The sequence below is a fragment of the Balaenoptera ricei genome, chromosome 21 (genome assembly GCF_028023285.1).
Source record: "Balaenoptera ricei isolate mBalRic1 chromosome 21, mBalRic1.hap2, whole genome shotgun sequence".
NCBI classification, from domain to species: Eukaryota; Metazoa; Chordata; class Mammalia; order Artiodactyla; family Balaenopteridae; genus Balaenoptera; species Balaenoptera ricei.
Window position 1 is genome coordinate 33,140,228 of NC_082659.1, and position 18,291 is coordinate 33,158,518.

At 48.5% G+C, this 18,291-nt stretch overlaps 1 protein-coding gene across 2 annotated transcripts; it reads left to right on the forward strand.

Moving 5' to 3' along the window:
- Positions 1-140: 140 nt before the first annotated feature.
- GINS4 (GINS complex subunit 4) lies at positions 141-14,048 on the forward strand. Of its 2 annotated transcripts, XM_059909270.1 has the most exons (8): positions 141-305; positions 971-1,085; positions 6,020-6,106; positions 6,924-7,037; positions 10,025-10,122; positions 10,287-10,375; positions 12,770-12,860; positions 12,951-14,048. In XM_059909270.1, the coding sequence occupies exons 2-8, from the start codon at positions 990-992 to the stop codon at positions 13,045-13,047; spliced, it is 672 nt and encodes a 223-aa protein (XP_059765253.1). In that variant the 5' UTR covers positions 141-305; positions 971-989; the 3' UTR covers positions 13,048-14,048. The 2 variants fall into 2 exon arrangements, with proteins under 2 accessions (XP_059765253.1, XP_059765254.1); XM_059909271.1 differs by lacking the exons at positions 12,770-12,860; positions 12,951-14,048 and adding an exon at positions 11,536-12,755.
- Positions 14,049-18,291: the final 4,243 nt, after the last annotated feature.

Sequence of the window (18,291 nt, forward strand, 5' to 3'; positions counted from 1 at the left end):
ACTCGAGCCCGCCTCCATGCAGGAAGTGGCCCGGAGAGCGAGCCGCGGGGACGCAATCCCCGCCCCCTGGGTGGGCGGGGCCGCCTGACCGTGATTGGTCAGCCCCGTCCATGCGCAGTGACGTTGAGTCCGGACGGGAAGTGTCCAAGAGGAGCGCGGGAGCTGAGAAGTGGAGGGTCGGCTGCGTCCCGGGAAGGCCTCGCGCGGACCGTTCTGCGGCCGGTGCTCCTCGGGCTGCTTCCCGCGAGCGTCCAGCCCTCGCCACCCGCCAACCCGGAGTGCCTTCGCAGCCTGCCCAGGCCCGGGTGAGCGTCGGAGTGGGACCGCTGGGAGTGCGCGCGCGTCTTGCGCACGTGCCTCGGGAAAGGCGGTGACCCTGTACTCGTGGCCCCGGGAGGCGAGCGGGAGGAATGTGCTCTTCGTGTTCCTAGGCTCCGGGGACGCGCCCTCGTCCCCACCACCCACCTTCCTAAGCCCTTTGGGTCACCGACCGGACAAATGTTGCTGGGCCTTGTGGCTCCAGGAAACGGGCATGGATTGGTTTTGCCAGCAATTTTATTTGCTTGCTATTAGTGAAGCGCCGTGCTGAGCGCAGGGGCTGCACAGGTCACTGTGTCCCCAGTCCTTAGAGGTGCCAGGATTCATATTAGAGCTGAAGTGAACGCAGCCCCCAGAGGAGAGGACCTCCTCCTGGAAGGCAAACAGATAATTACTGCAGGGTGTGGTAGGTGCTCAATTCAGGGTGCACGTGGAAGCCCTTGTAAGGAGTGATCGCTTTGAGAAATTGATCCCTGACCTAAGATTTGAAGGAAGAGGTGAAGAATTACAAAACCAAAACCTATGAATTCCCTAGCCACTGCCAGTGAGCCTCTACAACCACAGTAAACCTTTCCCTTTTCCAGGTACGTAGTTGCGTATTCTTGAAAAGAAATGGAACACACAGCATAGTATGGGTTCTTTTATTTATTAGGTTCCTGGTTTCAGAGAAGATGACAGAGGAACTGGATCTCTCGGGACAGGACTCTGATGCGGGGAGTGAGGAGGTGGTCCTGACCCCTGCAGAGCTCATTGACAGGCTGGAACAGGTAAGCAGCCCAAACAGAATCCCCCTGCTCCAAGCTCAGCCTTTTTATTTAGTCCAGCTGTGCAGATGTCAGGAATCAGGAAATGAGATGGAACTCGAGGCTTATTTCAAGAGAAGAGAGACCTCATCTTATCATCTACACAGAAATAGGAAGTAGGGGGACAGCCGGATAGAAACCTCATAATGTCAGACACAAAATCCTCAAGTGGGGCCAGCGAGGGTCAGCTTTGGGGACATTTATGACAACAGCTCACAGAGCAAAGGATCTGCTGGTATTTGCGGGGACCGCAGAAGTGCTTGGTAGAGACTTGTAAGGTCTAGAAAGTGCTGAAACACCTTTAGGAGAAAATTGGTCTTATTCTTCCTTTTCCTCCAAATACTTCCTTTTGTCCACCGTTCTGTATGTTTCCACTGCTTACCTCAAACCACTTCTGGGTTTTTGCTTTTAGTCATAATTGCTGTGGTTTACTGAGTATTTCCTGTGTGCCAGGGCTCTTCACAATTGTTGTCTTAGGAGTTCTTGGTAGTTTCGGAGTTCAGACTACCTGTGTTTAAATCCCTGCATGCCACTCGTTTTTTCTTTAATTTTTAAAAAAAAAATTTTTGGCTGCGTCGGGTCTTCATTGTTGTGCGTGGGCTTTCTCTAGTTGCGGCGAGTGGGGGCTACTCTTCGTTGCAGTGCGCAGGCTTCTCATTGCGGTGGCTTCTCTTGTTACAGAGCACAGGCTCTAGGCGCGCAGGCTTCAGTAGTTGCAGTACACAGGCTCAGTAGCTGTGGCACGTGGGCTTCAGTCGTTGTTGTGCACGGGCTTAGTTGCTCTGCGGCATGTGGGATCTTCCCGGACCAGGGCTCGAACCCGTGTCCCCTGCATTGGCAGGCGGATTCTTAACCACTGCGCCACCAAGGAAGTCCCCACTCATCTGTTTTACAACTTAAGCAGGTTGTATAGCTTGTCTCTAGCACTTCCCTTGACTGTCCGTTGAGATATTAATAGCGGCTGCCTCACAGAGCTGTTGTGAGGATGAAATGGGGTATTATGTGTGAAGAGCTCAGAGTGTTGTCTGACATGTGCTGAGCGCTCACTGAATGTTAGGTGTGAGTGGTCATAATCAGTACAACAACGCCCTGAGGCAAGCACTATTGTCATCTCCATTTTACAGATGAGGAAACTGAAGCTTAGCGATTAGAGGTGTAAAGTAACTTGCCAAGGTCACACTACGGCAGCAGAGCCAGGATGTGAACCAGGTCTCTTTGATTTACTACACCTGCTGCCTTATTCTTCTTCCTCTCACCGCCCCTTTCCAGAACTCTCTCATGTTTGTTACTTTAGGATTCTTCATTCTTTCCTACCATTACATGCCATCGTGAGCAATAAAACCCAAGGAAGTTCATTTTAAAATTATGTCTCAGACCTTTTTAAGAATCTGGTAAAAACTCTGGCTCTCCCTCCCAGAATAATGCACATACACACCCATGCAGAACTTTGCATGTAATTTCAGGAGATTCACAGACACCCTGAAAATTTAAAACCCAATGAGATATCACTTATACCCATCAGAGTGGCAGAAATGAAAAAGGTGAACAGTATCAAGTGTTGGCAAGGATGTAGAGAATTTAGCACACTTGTATACCACGGTGTGCGTGTAAATTGGTACAGTCACTTTAAAAAAGTAATGTTATTTTCTGGTCAGGTTAAAGAAGGCACACATGTCTTGTGACCGAATTATTCTACTCCCGGGTGCGTACCTAGAGTACGGCATATACACATAACGAGGAAGAAAAACAGCAGTAAAATGAGTAAAAGCTCCTGCCACAGCATGGACAGCTGTCAGGAACATCACACAGAAGAACAAAACATAAGTTGCTGAAGAAACCCTCTGTGTACCGTTCAAACCCTTGCAAAGCTGTCGTCCAGGGCAGAGATTGCCAGCTTGGTAGTGCTGCACACGCTGAGGCTCTGCGAAGGCTCAGATGCTGACCCTCGCCCTCCAGGTCAGCCGGGCCCAGACTGCTGGCATCTTCTGGGTGTCCTCAGGGCTCCCTGGAAGGCAGCCCAAGGGGGGTGGGGTCTGGCGGCCTTGGCAGGGGGTGAGCAGGAGTCACACCTGCGGCCTGATGCTCTCCTGCCCTGAGGGCAGCCACCGCCTGGACAGCTGCTGTGTAGCATGGCCTCGGCGCCGGCCTGACAGGCCACTGATGAGCACAGCTCCGGGAGCATATGTAGGATACTCTTGAATGCTGGTAAAAATACGATTTAAAACTTGGTACCTAAAATGCAGAGTTTCTCATTTTAATGGTCGTATTAGTTTGCTAAGGCTGCCTAACAAAGTGCCACAGACTGGGTGGCTTTGCTGACAGAGATTTATCTTCTCAATTCTGGAGGCTCTTCTGTCTGAGACGAGATCAAGGTGCTGACACGGTTGGTCTTCTCTGAGGCCTCTCTCCTGGACTTGGAGACGGCCGCCTTCTGTGTCTTCATGTGCTCTGTCCTCTCTGTAGATAATTTCCCATAGAGAGTGAATGTACATGAAGAAAAGAAGGTACCAGGGACTGAGCCTTGGGAAACTCCGTGTCTGTGTCCTCTTCTTCTCCTTCCACAAGGACACCAGCCGTATTGGATTAGGGCCCGCCTAACGACCGCCTTTTAACCTAACTACCTCGTTAAAAGACCGCATCTCCAAATCCAGTCACATTCTGAGGTGCTAGGAGTTAGGGCTCTAACATACAAATCGGCAGGTGGAGGCGGCACAGTTTCACCCGTAACAGTGATAAACAAGTTGTCGTTAAAATTTTTTTAATGCAGTCATTTCAAACAGAGAACTTGATTATTTTTAAAAAGATTGTGAACTTAAATACAAGTTTCTCACTAAAAATTTTGAAAAGATTTTATTTGAGCATTTTGTACTAATATAAACTTTCCCCTACTGTTATATGTTTTATTACCATGATTTCATACTGTAAATGAGAAATCTCCCCCAAATCTACTCCATTTTACCCAGTATATCATACAAGTGCTATCATTTCTTTGAGTGCCCTGTCATGGAAAGGTTGGTAAGCACCATGTAGAGATACAAACAGAAGTAATGAAACTACAGAAAATTAGTCACTAAATTCAGGCTAATGATCATCTCTGAGGAGGGAGGGGACGCAAGGAGACTTGTAAAACGATGATGATATTCTTTAATGAAGCTGTGTGCACATAGGTGTTTATCAGTATTCTTCATGTTATTATGTATTTCTTAAATATTTTTGTACCTATTCAGTGTTTAATAAAGTCAGGTAAAAACAAAACCTCCTGGGCTTCCCTGGTGGCACAGTGGTTAAGAATCTGCCTGCCAATGCAGGGGACGCGGGTTCAAGCCCTGGTCCGGGAAGATCTCACATGCCGCAGAGCAGCTAAGCCCGTGCGCCACAACTACTGAGCCTGTGCTCTAGAGCCCATGAGCCACAACTACTGAAGCCTGCGCGCCTAGAGCCCATGCTCCGCAACAGGAGAAGCCACCGCAATGAGAAGCCCACGCACTGCAACAAAGAGTAGCCCCCGCTCGCCGCAACTAGAGAAAGCCCATGCGCAGCAACGAAGACCCAATGCAGCCAAAAATAAATAAAATAAAATAAATAAATTTATTTTTTAAAAAAAGAAAATCTCCTGGGCATCCCTGGTGGCGCAGTGGTTGAGAATCTGCCTGCCAATGCAGGGGACACGGGTTCGAGCCCTGGTCTGGGAAGATCCCACATGCCGCGGAGCAGCTGGGCCCGTGAGCCACAATTACTGAGCTTGCGCATCTGGAGCCTGTGCTCTGCAACAAGAGAGGCCGCAATAGTGAGAGGCCCGCACACAGCGATGAAGAGTGGCCCACGCTTGCCACAACTAGAGAAAGCCCTCACACAGAAACGAAGACCCAACACAGCCATAAGTAAATTAATTAATTAATTAATTTTAAAAAATTTTTTAAAAAAGCAAAAAGAAAACCGATTCATTAAAAAAAAAATTACTGTAATAGGCATTCAAAGTCATTCCATGTTTAAAAAAAAAAAAATCTCCTGCTTTATAAGTTCTCTATGACAGTTTGATCTTTTCTCATTCATTATGCTACTTGAAAAGACAGATTGTCTTTCTGGTTAATTTTATATATCTGCAACACTATTCCAGAAGCTTGAGCACCTGAAAAAAAATGTTATGGTAGTAGCAATACCAGTATTTAATAATGCGTCTGAATGGTGATAATTGGAGAAGCAGAGACTTAAGTGTGTCAAAATGAATAACTGTAGCGTGCTTGGCCTGTAACTCTGAGCTATGCTAGAACTCAGTTTCCTGTGATTGAAAGATAAGTACAGCTTCCTCAGTCACCAGTGGATACTTCAGTTCCCTAAGCCTTGGTAATTTCTGAAATGTACCAAGCATCTGGGCCTAAGTCATAAATTAGGGATTTAACATCTTATTCCAAAAACTGCTTAATAGATAAATCTCCATTTCCTTTGTGATCCTTTGTACTCTTGGGCAGTTAGTAAATAACGTAATCTGTGTTTTCTCATCAACAAGGTAAGGATAACTGTATCCATTTCATCTCAGTTATGATAGTGATGAATGAAAAAATTATAAAGTGCTCTGAGCTGAATGGGAGGGCGCTGGTGCCCCCTGGTGGGCAATAGCAGATACAGACGCTGGTGCCCGGTGACAGGTACCAAGTGGACACCAGGTAGGGTTACTCTCAGCCACAGGTGTACTGACAACACAGCCTTTCCACTAAAGGAAATAAAAAAGCCGTCATTAAACATAGCTTGTCTTCAAAGCATTTCCAGTATTTCCAACCGGTAGACAATTTCTTTGCTGAGGCGGCTGTGATTTTAGGGGTGAGTACTGACTCACAGGGTTATTTTGCTCCATTGTGAGTAATGCCCCTTTGTGCGTTTTTCGGGCCTTGTTTTTTTAGGCCTGGATGAATGAAAAGTTTGCCCCTGAGCTGCTGGAAAACAAGTCGGAAATCGTAGAATGTGTCATGGAGCAGCTGCAGCACATGGTAAGAGGTGCCTCCCTCAGCGTTCAGAGGAGGGCAGCTTAGAAGGTGTGTCGGCGTAGTGAGAGGCCGTAGGCTGATAGCAAATCTGTTTCGTTGGGCCCAGCCTAGTTCGGGGTTTTTTTCTTTTTTAATGTTGAATTAATTATCTACATTTACAAAGCCTGGGAGCTCCTATGAACATCTGGATGTCAGCTTCTAAAAACCTGTCCTCAGCATTCCTGCATTTGTAGGCGAGAACAGCTGACCAGAGCAGGGTAGGGACCGCCCCTTCCAATGTGCTCCCCAGGCCCCCAGCTCCTGGCTGCCCACCTTTCTCAGGTACCTTACCTGCCTGGCCCCGAAGCCTCTGAGTGTGCGGCCCTTGCCCCAGATGAGCCGGGCTTCAGTCACTGTCAGCCTCAGGGTAGCTTTGAAATGTTGGTATGTTACAGTTTCTCAACTGGTGTTTTAAATACTTTCAAGACCCTTTAGACATTTCTTCTCTCTGCTGCTGTCCTTTACACTCGGGTAGGGGTTCTTCAGGGCCCTTCTGACCAACCAGATTCAGATTCTATTCAAATGGTCATTTTCTAAAAGTAAACAAGTGCTGTCTGCACTTTATGTTGTGAGACTGTGGTCATGTATTGTTTGTGTAGTTAAGAAATTAGAAGGAAATGAGAGCCCTTAAACGATGAGTTTTTTGTTCTCCTCTGACCTAAATGTAGCCTCTGAGTTGCCAACGATGATGGGCCTTGTGGGCCGCACGCTGATTGAACAAAAAAGGTCCTCAGTCTTTGACTCTCATGTTTTTTACAAACTTCTTTTTCTCTGCTAACAGGAAGAAAATCTCAGGAGGGCCAAGAAGGGGGACCTGAAGGTCAGCATCCATCAGATGGAGATGGAGAGGATCCGCTTCGTCCTGAGCAGCTACCTGCGGTGTCGGCTCATGAAGGTTGGGAGGCAGGGGGCGGCTGTCATGCGGACTGAGGGTCCTGGGAGGAGCTGGAGGGTCCAGGGCCTGCAGGTGCCGCTGAGGCCCCACATCAGGGGAGCCAGAGTCGGGAGGGCGGGACTGTTTTGGAGAAGCATCGACGGCACGGTTGTCTCCCACCTCCAGGGACACTTTGTCTGTCTGCTGCGTGAATGGCCCCCCCGGAGTGACCGTCGGGCGGTGCTGAGCGTGGAGGTGTTGGCAGTGGATGAACAGGGAATACTGACCAGAGGGGACCTGGTTTTAAGAACTGTTTTGCATCTGTCGTTAAGTCAATGTCAAATGGGCCATGCTAACGACATTCAGCTATATCTGTGTGGCCGTCTAACTTATAAAAATGAAACGGCAAAACATGCTAATTTCAATGACATCTGCTTTAACCCTGGAAGTTCTTACCTCCTTGAAGTTTCTTCTCATTTGGTTCCACTTGTTCTCTTAGTTATTACAAAGCAAATATGCTTGATTCTTGAACACCATGGGTGTGAACTACGTGGGTCCACTGATATACGGAAGTTTTTCAATAAATATTTGCTGTAAAGTGATCCGAGGTTGGTTGAATCCAGATGCAGAACCAGGGATACGGAGGGCCGACTGTAAGGCGGGGGTAGGGGAGGGCTGCTGGCACACTCGACCCCCGAGTTGTTCAAGGGCCAGCCGTACCCTCTACCATGTGAATGCGCTTCAGATACTGAAGACAGCTCAGAAGGCTCCGGAGAGTCCTCTCAGCTAAACATTTCAGCTGTTTATTTCCATTTACTCTCCTGGTCTCTTCCCTTAAAAGGTTTATCAGTATCCTTCTTAAATTATCCCACCTACAGTGGAACAGAGCTCCCGTTGTAGTTTGGTCACTTTTGTGAAATGCAGGATGATCACTTCCCTTCTCCTGGATATCAGACTGGTAGTAATGCCACCCAGCGTCATGCAGCGTCTGACGGACACGTCACCCTGGGTTCATTCCGCACTCGCCATGAGCACCAACCTCTTTTGAAGTTTTTAAGCTGTTGTTATTATGATTACGCCATCCCGTCACTATCCTGTATTTCCATGGCTTGATTTTTGACCCTTCAGTGTAGGGCTCAATACTTGTCCCTCTTCAGCTTCTTTTTTCGGGCCCTTTCCCTGGTCTCTGGATCCCAATCTTGTCACCTAGTGTATTAGTTATTTCAGCGAGTTTCATGAGTGTGTCATCAGAGGTCTTATCTGGTTCGTTAGTAGGACTGGACCAGTGGTCCATGTCCCGCCAGAGCCTTCCCCGCTGATCGGCGTCGGTCATTTGAATCCGTGTTCTTCTTTCACTCATTTATGCGTCTCCTAGTCTGTGCTGTCACCCAGCACCCCTGCTACAGCTTGTCCACAAGGACGTTAAAGACATCATCGCGCGTTTTGAAAAACTTGAGATGCTCTACGCCTCTCCTCACCCTCCGCTGCCAGGCCGCTCAGTTTTTTGGGGTGTGTGGTGAGGTGAACGCTCTTCACGCTCACCACTACTTTCCTTTGAGTTCACAAACCATCTGTCTGTAAGGCCACGTACAACGTGAAGGACACTGATGTGTGTTGGCAGAGTCCCCTCCTTTGTATTTTTGAAAATCAGGAATTGTGTCTGCCTCTAATCTTTCCCACCTCTTCTGAACTCAGTGACTCTGAGCTTCTGAAGTGGCGTGTATGTTTAGTGCACAAAGTGATACAGTAGCAGCGGAGGTGCTGGGACAGGAGAAGGTGCCTCGCACACGCAGACTCCGTGCAGACGAGAATTTAGTTCATCCTGGAACACAATCCGTCCGAGCCGGGAGACCTCTCCCCTTTAAGGATAAGTGCTGCCTTATCTCGGCCTTCAGCTCCTCCTTGCCGTCATCATGGTCCTGCTTGCAGAGAGCGTTTCCCTGGCGGAGGTGATCGTGAGAGCTTTGACTCCAAACAAGAGACTGCCCTTCCTGGTTCCTGACCACACACCTTTCTGTAGCTTTTAGCTTTGTTGTTGTTGTGGTAGTTCTTAGCATTCTTCCCAAGCCTCACCTCATTGTGGGTTTTATCCTTGCTGCTTATATTGTTTTTTGTTGTTGTTGTTAATAAATTTATAAATTTATTTATTTATTTTTGGCTGCGTTGGGTCTTTGTTGCTGCACATGGGCTTTCTCTAGTTGCGGCGAGCGGGTGCTACTCTTCATTGCGGTGCACGGGCTTCTCATTGCAGTGGCTCCTCTTGTTGCAGAGCACAGGCTCTAGGCGCGTGGGCCCAGTAGTTGTGGCTTGCGGGCTCTAGAGCGCAGGCTCAGTATTTGTGGCGCATGGGCTCAGTAGTTGTGGCTCGCGGCCTCAGTAGTTGTGGCTCGCAGGCTCTAGAGCGCAGGCTCAGCATTTGTGGCACATGGGCTTAGTTGCTCCGCAGCATGTGGGATCTTCCCGGACCAGGGCTCGAATCCGTCCCCTGCATTGGCAGGCAGATTCTTAACCACTGCGCCACCAGGGAAGTCCCTGGTTATAGTCTTATAACTGAGCGTCACTCTCTGTCTGCTTAAATGTTCTGTGTGTCTCTCCAGCCTCTGTATCTGTTTCACTTCACAGCTTGTACAGTTGTATCTGTACAATGACATAGAGGTGCTGGGTAACAGCCCCTTCCTTTCTCTTAACTTCCATTTCCAGTTGTCTCACCAGAGTTTCTTTCATGAAAGCCTCTCATCCTTTTTAAACTGTCTTCCTTTTTTGAGCCCTGGCCTTTGCTCCAAATTCTCTGAAACCTGCCTTCGTGAAGTCCAGTGTGTAAGTCTTATGATTAGAAAGAGTCTCAACCATGAAAACGTGTCATTTTAAGAGTCACTTTCCAGATTAACCTCGACCTGTTTCAGAAAACTAGCGTGTGCGCCACTGGAATGAGACGAGACCTTCGCTGACACACTTGATCAAACTTGCTGATGGCAAAAAGCGTTGACAGGTGTTTCCTGTCCCCACAGATAGAGAAGTTTTTCCCTCACGTCCTTGAAAAGGAGAAAACACGCCGTGAGGGGGAGCCTTCCAGCCTTTCTCCGGAAGAGTTTGCCTTTGCCAGAGAGTGAGTAAGCAGCGAGCGTGGGACCCGCCTTTATTTCCCTGGCTTGCCAGTGTGAGTTTGGTGGTTGTGTCCCTGAGGCCAATCGCAGGGCCACTGCTGTTGGTCTTATAGCCCTGGTGGCTCCGGGGCATGTCGTCACTGCGATGTGGGTTTGTGTGTTTTAGGTACATGGTTAACACAGAGACCTACCTAAAGAACGTTGCCTTAAAGCACATGCCTCCTAATTTACAGAAGGTGGACCTCTTGAGGGCAGGTGAGCGGAACATTCTCCTTTCGGACATCCCGAGGGGCTGTAGTTTACACCCCATGTATCTCCAGGTGCCTTAAAATAGCATCTTCATCTCCACACTCTTCTCTCGAACATGGGCAAATAGATGCAGAGATAGATAAGCAGAAAAGGGACAGAGGGGAAGGGTTCTGGGTTAAAAACCAAAAACTGTGAAAAGCAGGCGCTGGGGTAGCCATTTCAGCATCACTTTTGTGTTCTTCCGGTTAAGAAGAAATTCTCGTAGCTGCCACTGTAAGTGCAGACTCACCCGCGTACGCAGTCACCTCCCGAGGGTCCATTCTGGGCGAGGAAGATGCCAGGGTCTCTGGCCTCCGGGGGCAGCAGCGTCCCGCTCACAGGCTCCAGGCCATGCAGGGCCTGTCTCCTCCCGGGGGGCGTTAGCTGGGGGGCTGGGACACCTCCGGGGGCAGCAGCGCCCCCCTCACAGGTTCCAGGCCATGCAGGGCCTGTCTCCTCCCGGGGGGGCGTTAGCTGGGGGGCTGGGACACCTCTGGGGGCCCCTCAGGGCTCCTGATCTCCACTTGTGAACAGCCTCCCGGCTGTGGGAAGGGGAGCAGGACAGATGGCGGGGAGGCGCCAGGGAGGGAAGCACGGCCATCTCCTCTGCCTCTCGCCCCCTTGCTGGGTCCCCTGAAAGTCTGCCGAGCCCAGGGGGCGGCCCTGGTGGTAACCCCTAACCTTGGATCAGCCAGCAGGGCCCCTGGCGTGTGGCCTCCAGTCACCCCCCCCGGCCTTTCCCAGCTCACCGTGTCCACGCAGGACCTCACGGGGGCCTGGAGTCCACGGGTTCCCAAGCTGAGTCCAGGACAGCCGAGCCCTGGGCGTCCCTCCCTGACCCAGGCTGGGGGCCACGCTCTGAGCCCTGCCGCTGGCGGGGGACTTAGCCCCGGCTGCCACAGCTAAGTACCGCCGACAGGACAGGGGCGCCTGACCAACCGGCGTGGATCTTCTCTCAGATCTGGAGGCCAGAGTCCATGGTCAGGGTGCTGACGGTGCTGGTTTCCCTGAGCCTCTCTCCTTGGCTTGCAGGCGGCCGCCCCCTGCACACGCACCCTGCTGTCTGTCCCTCTCCTCATCAGGTTGCATCAGGGCCCAACCCTGACGGCTTCATTTTGCCTCTTTAGAGGCCTGGTCTCCAAATCCATTCCCGTCCTGAAGTACTGGGGTTCGGGGCTTCGGCGTGTCGTCGTGGAGGGGACACCAGGAGCAAGCCCACCGCGTGCCGGGCTTGTGGAATTCTGAACTGGTCGTTTTGGTGAACCTGCCTGAGGGACACAGGAGGCCCAGTCCGTGTCCAGTTCGGCCGCTGTCGTCTGCACTTATGAGTGGGGCAAGGACCACGTCCCTGACCACTGCCCAGCACCACCTGTCGTATCCAGTTGAGCCGGGTCCAGGCCGTTGCCCCAGAGCTGCTTCTACTTGATGCTGGCTGACACCTCCTAACGCTCATGTGTCGTTTGTCCTGGGTCCCTTCCAAGGACCAGAGCCGGGCGCCTAGGGCTGGCGCCCTCATCAGATCAGAGCCTTGCTCACTTAGCCCAGATGCCCCCTGGAGCACGGAGACCACGATGGCAGGGTCGTGGAAGGGCGTTGTAGCCTAACATCCTTCGAGGGTTTCCTCAGATCAGCAGCTGCCCAGTGGGCCCAGCTGACCCTGCTGAAGTTGGAGTCTCTGGCAGGCCCAGAACCCCCGAGCAGCCCAGGGGACCCTCCCCGGACCTTTGCGGTCAGTTACCGTGACCCCCTCCCGTAGACAGGGAACCGAAGGCAGCCCCACACCTGAGCTGGGCTCTGAACACTGAGTCGTCCGGTGGGTTCTCCGGACCCCGCAGGTGATGGGGTCCTCTTGGCACAAACGGAGCCACAGGCAGGGAAGGGCTGGAGGAGCTGCCAGCGCGGGGCACTTCCTGGTGAGGTGCTGGCTGGTGGTAGAGAGGGAGGGGTGCTTACAGCGTGCAGCCCCTATTCATCACCCTGACGTTCAGGGCCATCGCCGTGTGACCCAGTCTCCCTAACATCCTGTCCTCCCACCCTTTATACAGACATACTTTCTGGCCCGATTCACACAGTCTGTCCTCCTAAGACGTCATGCGTGTTTCTCCCATGACCCTCGCTCTTCCTCCCAGGCGCCCTGCAGATCTTAAGTCCTCATCACTTGTCAAATGTGCGGGTGCCGTGTGAAACCTTGAGGGAAGTGTGCTGTTTCTAGAAGGAGCCAGATCTCTCCTCAGATCCCTGCCCCCAAGATGCTTTTACATCAGGGGTCCCTTTGTGCCTGAGGCAGTTAATCCCAGCAGCTTCTCCATCTCGATCTTGTTAGCTGAGCATTTTCTGATCACACTGTCGTCCTTCTGGCAGTTCCCAAACCAGATCTGGATTCATACGTGTTTTTGAGGGTGAAAGAGCGACAAGAAAACATACTGGTAGAACCGGAAACAGATGAGCAGAGGTGAGTGGCGTTCGCGTCGTGGACGCTGGGAAACACTCCTCCCCATGGGGCTGTAGCCGAGCTCCGCGGGGACATTGTTCTCTTTTCCAGGGACTATGTGATCGACCTGGAGGAGGGCTCACAGCACTTGATCCGATACAAAACCATCGCACCCCTGGTCGCTTCTGGAGCCGTACAGCTGATTTAAAACCGGAAGCAACTAACCAAGAGTGAGGACGTGGAACATTAGAGAGCGTACTTGGAAACCCCACGTGTCAGCCGGTGCCTGAGGACGGGAACTTTTCCTGGCAGTGCCATGGGTCACTGGGGCATTGAGATCCGCTCGGGGCAGATCCCTCCCTGGCCGCTTCAGCCAGGCTCAGCAGGTGGGGTCATCGCTCTGCCGACCCCGCGGCTGGGCAGGGACACGGAAGCGCCCTTCGTGGTGATGTTTGAACTGAGGAAACACCGAGGCCGAGGTGGTGCGTAGAAAGGCCTCGCTGCCTGTGATGAGGGGACTGGTGGGCCCCGACCTGACAGTGGCAGGAGCGCTCCCTCAACCCTCCTGGTAGGAAGAGTGTAAATAGATTAAACCGTGTGGCCGCCCTGTATAGTATGTCACTGACTCGTGTAAACTCACCTTCTGGAGCCTCTGCTCTCGGACTTAAAGCCAGCTTCTGCCATGCCTAACTGAGCATCACAACCCATAAGCTAGTAACTAGGTCTCGGTTTCGTGGCAGAAGGAGCCCACGGGCAGTTCCCAGCGTGTGGGCTAGTGAGGTGCATCCTCCCCGCGGCGAACTGCAGCGTCGGGCGGTCTCCCGGGCCAGCCTGCAGGCCATCTGCCGGCCTCGACCGGGGCCCCGGGGGCAGAGCAGCTGCAGCTCTCCTGCGCTGCCGCCTCCGCAGCAGCCGTTCCTTTGTAGGCTCTTCACCTTCCCAAGGGAAATGGATGAAGTTAAACTCGGCGAGTGGACAGCGTCTCGGTGACGCCCGAGGAGGGATGTACACACATGAATCGTCTTCCCTTGAAACGTGATACAGAGCAACTGCCTTCCAGTCTTTCTTGCTCGATGCAAAGGCAGGTTTTCATCTACATGATGTTGGCTCTTGGAGTAATCAGTGTGACATTGCTGTCATTTCCAAGAGAAATCACTGAGTGAAAGCAAGGAAGGTTTTATTCGTTAATAAAAAACGTTTTATATCTCACGCAGTGCTTTATTTTCTCCAGAGCGTTTTCACCCTCTTCAGCCATTCATCAAATAAATGTGCAGTGAGCACACAGTGTGCCGGGCACAAGTCCACCCCACTGGGGCTCCAAGCCAGAATGAGATGGACCCTGCTCGGGTGGGAGAAGTGCCTTGAAGAGAATTAGAACGGGGGGCTCACGGGGGCTTCACCAGCATGACTGGGCGCTCTGAGAGGCTCTCACTCATCTCAGTGACTCTCACTGCATTAGGCTGAGGTCTGAATAACAAGACGGGGCCAGACACAGAACTGGAAAGGCTTTCCAGGCAAAAAAGGCAGCTTGTGCAAAGGCCCTGAGGCAGAAACGAATTCTACCTGCAGTCGGCGTGGCTACAAGGCATGGGGCACGATGCAGAAGGGTGCAGGATGAAGGTCTGAGAGGCAGGCTGGCCCCAGATCACTTACGGCTTTGTTAGCAAGGACCCCGTGGGTCCTCACAGCATCCTGCGAAGCAGGCAGGGCTGGTAGTAGGTAAATAGGTGGGAAACAAGGCGGGCATTTAGCAATAAGTCTGAACCCAAGTCTCCTTCCTCGGGGCCACCTTGTGGTCCCGTGTCACTGTTGCCTCTGCTGTGGGAAGGAGAGGACCGGGCTGCATCGTGTCACCCACTCCCGCCCTGTGCGTGCCGGGCAGAATGGAGGAGTGAGGTCGTCACTGAAGCCACAGAGCTCATTGCTCCATTTCCTAGGTCACCTCTGCAAAGGAAGACTGGTTTAGATAAGCCATTTCGAAATAAAGGGGAAGTTGAATTTCAAAACCAAGTGAAGGGAAATGATGTGGTTTAGTGTGACGTTGTCTTTAACATTTTCAATTTGTGGGGAGTATTTTGCTTTATGGTTAAAAGCTCATCACTGGAAGCAGGATGGGACATTTACTTCAAACAATGGCATCATACCTTATAAGCTTGTTGCCAGCAAGATTCCTGAGAAATGCTTGCAGGTCCATATCTGCAGGCGCAGCAAAAACATGTACCAGCTGTGACCTTGCAGCAAGACCCCAGCTGTGTTTACTCTGTGCCCAAACATTGAGGCTTCAGTGCCCCCGACCCCGTGCATATCCACCTTCCTTCTGTGATGGACTTGAGCTAACCATGAAACTCTCAGAGGGACTGTGAAGTGAGCACATCATATACCAGTACTTCAGATGAATGTTATATGATATCACTTCTATGTGGAATAAAAACAACAACAACAAATGAACTTATTTCCAAAACAGAAATAAATCCACAGACATAGAAAACAAACATGGTTACCAAAGGGGAAAGGGGGAGAGAAGGATAAATAAGGAGTTTGGGATTATTTATTACTATACTATATATTAGATAATCAACAAGGACCTACTGTATAGCACAGGGAACTCTACTCGATATTTTGTAATAAACTGTAAGGGAAGAGAATCTGAAGAGAGTGTACATATACATATATATAACTGAATTGCTGTGCTGTATACCTGGAACTAACACGATATTGTAAATCAACTACTGTATACTTCAGTTAAAAAAATACTTCATATAATGTTAAGTAATTTATCATGGGAGGCTAAACATTCCAAATATTTGGAATTGTTCAAAATTGGTATTTTTCTTTTTTTGTATTATGGTAAAATACACATGACGTAACTGCCATCTTAACCATTTGTAAGTGCACATTCAGTGGTGTTAAATATATTCACCTTGTTGTGCATCCATCACCACCATCCGTCCCCACGACTCTTCATCTTGTGAAACTGAAACTCTATACCCGTTAAACAATAACTCCCTCCCACCGTCCCTGAAAACAACCATTCTACTTTGTCTTTACGGTTTTGGCAACTCTAAGTACCTCATTAAGTGGAATCATAGTTTGTCTTTTTGTGGCTGGCTTATTTCCCTTAGCATAATTTCCCCCAAGGTTCATCCATGTTGTAGCATGTGTCGGAAATTCTTTTTAAGGCTAAATAATATTCCCTTGTACGTATAGACCACATTTTGCTTATCCATACATCTGTCAGTGGACACTTGGGTTGCTTCCACATTTCAGCTGTTGTGAATAATGCTGCTGTGAACATGGGTGTGCAGATATCTTCGAGATCCTGCTTTTAATTTTTTTGGCTATACACCCACAAGTGGAATTCCTGGATCATAATGTAATTCTGTTTTTAATTTTTTGAGGAAACACCACACTCTTCCACAGCAGTTGTACCATTTTACAAGGGCTCCAATTTCTCTACATCCTTGCCTATACCTGTTTTCTATTTTTTTGTAGTAACCGTACTAATGAGTGTGAGGTTATATCTCATTATAGTTTTGATTTGCATTTCCCTAATGATTCAGCATCTTTTCCTGTGCTTATTGGCTATTCCTACATCCTCTTTGGAGAAATGTATATTAAAGTGCTTTGTGCTTTTCTGTTGATGAGTTTTAGGAGTTCTCTATACATTCTGGATATTAATCCCTTATCAGATATATGATTTGCCAATGCTTTCTCTCATTCTGTGGGTTGCCTTTTTATTCTGTGGATAGTATCTTTTATGCATAAATTTAAAAAATGTTTTCATAAAGTCCAATTTGTTGATGTTTTCTTTTGTCACCTGCACCTTTGGTGTCATATCCAAGGAATCATTACAAAATCCAATGTCATGAAGTTTTTATCATATACTTTCTTCCAAGAGTTTTATTTGCTTAGGTCTTAAATAAATTTAAGGACCTAAAGGTCCTTGATTCATTTTGAGTTAATTTTTGTATGTAGTGTTAAGTAAGGGTTCAACTTCATTTTTTTGCATGTGGGTATCCAGTTTTCCCAGCACCATTTGTTCAAAAGACTGTCCTTCCCCCATTGAATGGTCTTGGTACCCTTGTCAAAAATAATGTTACCATATATGTGAGGGTTTATTTCTGGGCTTTCTATTCTGTTCCATTGGTCTGTATGTCTGTCTTTATGCCAATACCACACTTTTGATTACTGTAGCTTTGTAGTAAGTTTTGAAATCAGGAAGTGTGCGTGCTCCAGTTTCTTTCCTCTTTTTTCAAGATTGTTTTGGTTATTTGGGGTCTTTTGAGATTCCATATGAATTTTAGGATGGGTTTTTTCTGTTTTTTGCAAAAAAAGTCACTGGGATTTTTATAGAGATTGCATTGAATCTGTAGGTCTCTTTGGGTAGAATTGACATTTTAGCAATATTAAGTCTTCTGGCCCATGAACATGCAACGTGTTTTCGTTGATTTATGTCTTCTTTAATTTCTTTCAGCAGTGTCTTACAGTTTTCATTGTATAAGTGTTTTACCTCCTCGGTTAAGTTATTTCCTAAGTATTTTGTCCTTTCTGATGCTATTTTAAATGGAACTGTTTTTGTAATTTCCTTTTCAGATTGTTCATATATAGAAATGCAATTGGATTTTGTGTGTTGACTTTCTATCCTGCTACTTTGCTGAATTCATTTATTAGTTCTAACAACTTTTTTGTGGAGTCTTTAGGGTTTTCTACATATAAGATCGCATCATCTGCAAACAGATAATTTTACTTAGTCCTTTCCAATTTGGATACTTTTTATTTATTTTTCTTGCCTAAGTGCTCTGGCTAGAACTTCCAGTACTATGTTGAATAGAAGTGGTAAAGCCGGGCATTCTGATCTTAGAGGAAAAGCTTTCAGTCTTTCACCATCAAATGCGGTGTTTGCTGTGGGTTTTTAAATATGGCTTTTATCATGTAAAGGTAGTTTCCTTCTCTTCCCATTTTGTTGAGTGGTTTTGTCGTGAAAGTGTTGAATTTTGACAAATGCTTTTTCTGCATCAGTTGAAAAGATTTTGTGTTTTTTCCTTCATTTGCTGATATGACCTATTACATTGATAATTTTCATATGCTGAGCCATCCTTGCATTCTAAGAATAAATCTCAGTCGTGTGTATAATCCTTTTAATATGCTGCTGAATTCTATTTGCTAGTATTTTTTTGAGGATTTTTGCATCAGTGTTCATAAGGGATATTGGTCTGTAGTTTTTTTTTTTTTATTGAAGTATAGTTGATTTACATTGTTGTGTTAATTTCTGCTGTACAGCAAAGTGACTCAGTTATACACATATATACATTCTTTTTAATATATTTTTCCATTATGGCTTATCCCAGTGTATTGAATACAGTACCCTGTGCTGTAGTTTTCTTTTCTTTTAGTGTCTTTGTCTGGCTTTAGTATAAGGTTATGCTGGCCTCATAGAATGAGTTAAGAAGTA

What these genes read in the sequence shown, in the direction of transcription:
- GINS4 (XM_059909270.1), top strand. Translation starts at nt 990, where the DNA reads ATGACAGAGGAACTGGATCTCTCGGGACAGGACTCTGATGCGGGGAGT. An exon ending in TGCGGTGTCGGCTCATGAAG is followed by an intron (nt 7,038 to 10,024) that starts GTTGGGAGGCAG and finishes CTGTCCCCACAG; the next exon opens with ATAGAGAAGTTTTTCCCTCA. An exon ending in CCGGAAACAGATGAGCAGAG is followed by an intron (nt 12,861 to 12,950) that starts GTGAGTGGCGTT and finishes TCTCTTTTCCAG; the next exon opens with GGACTATGTGATCGACCTGG.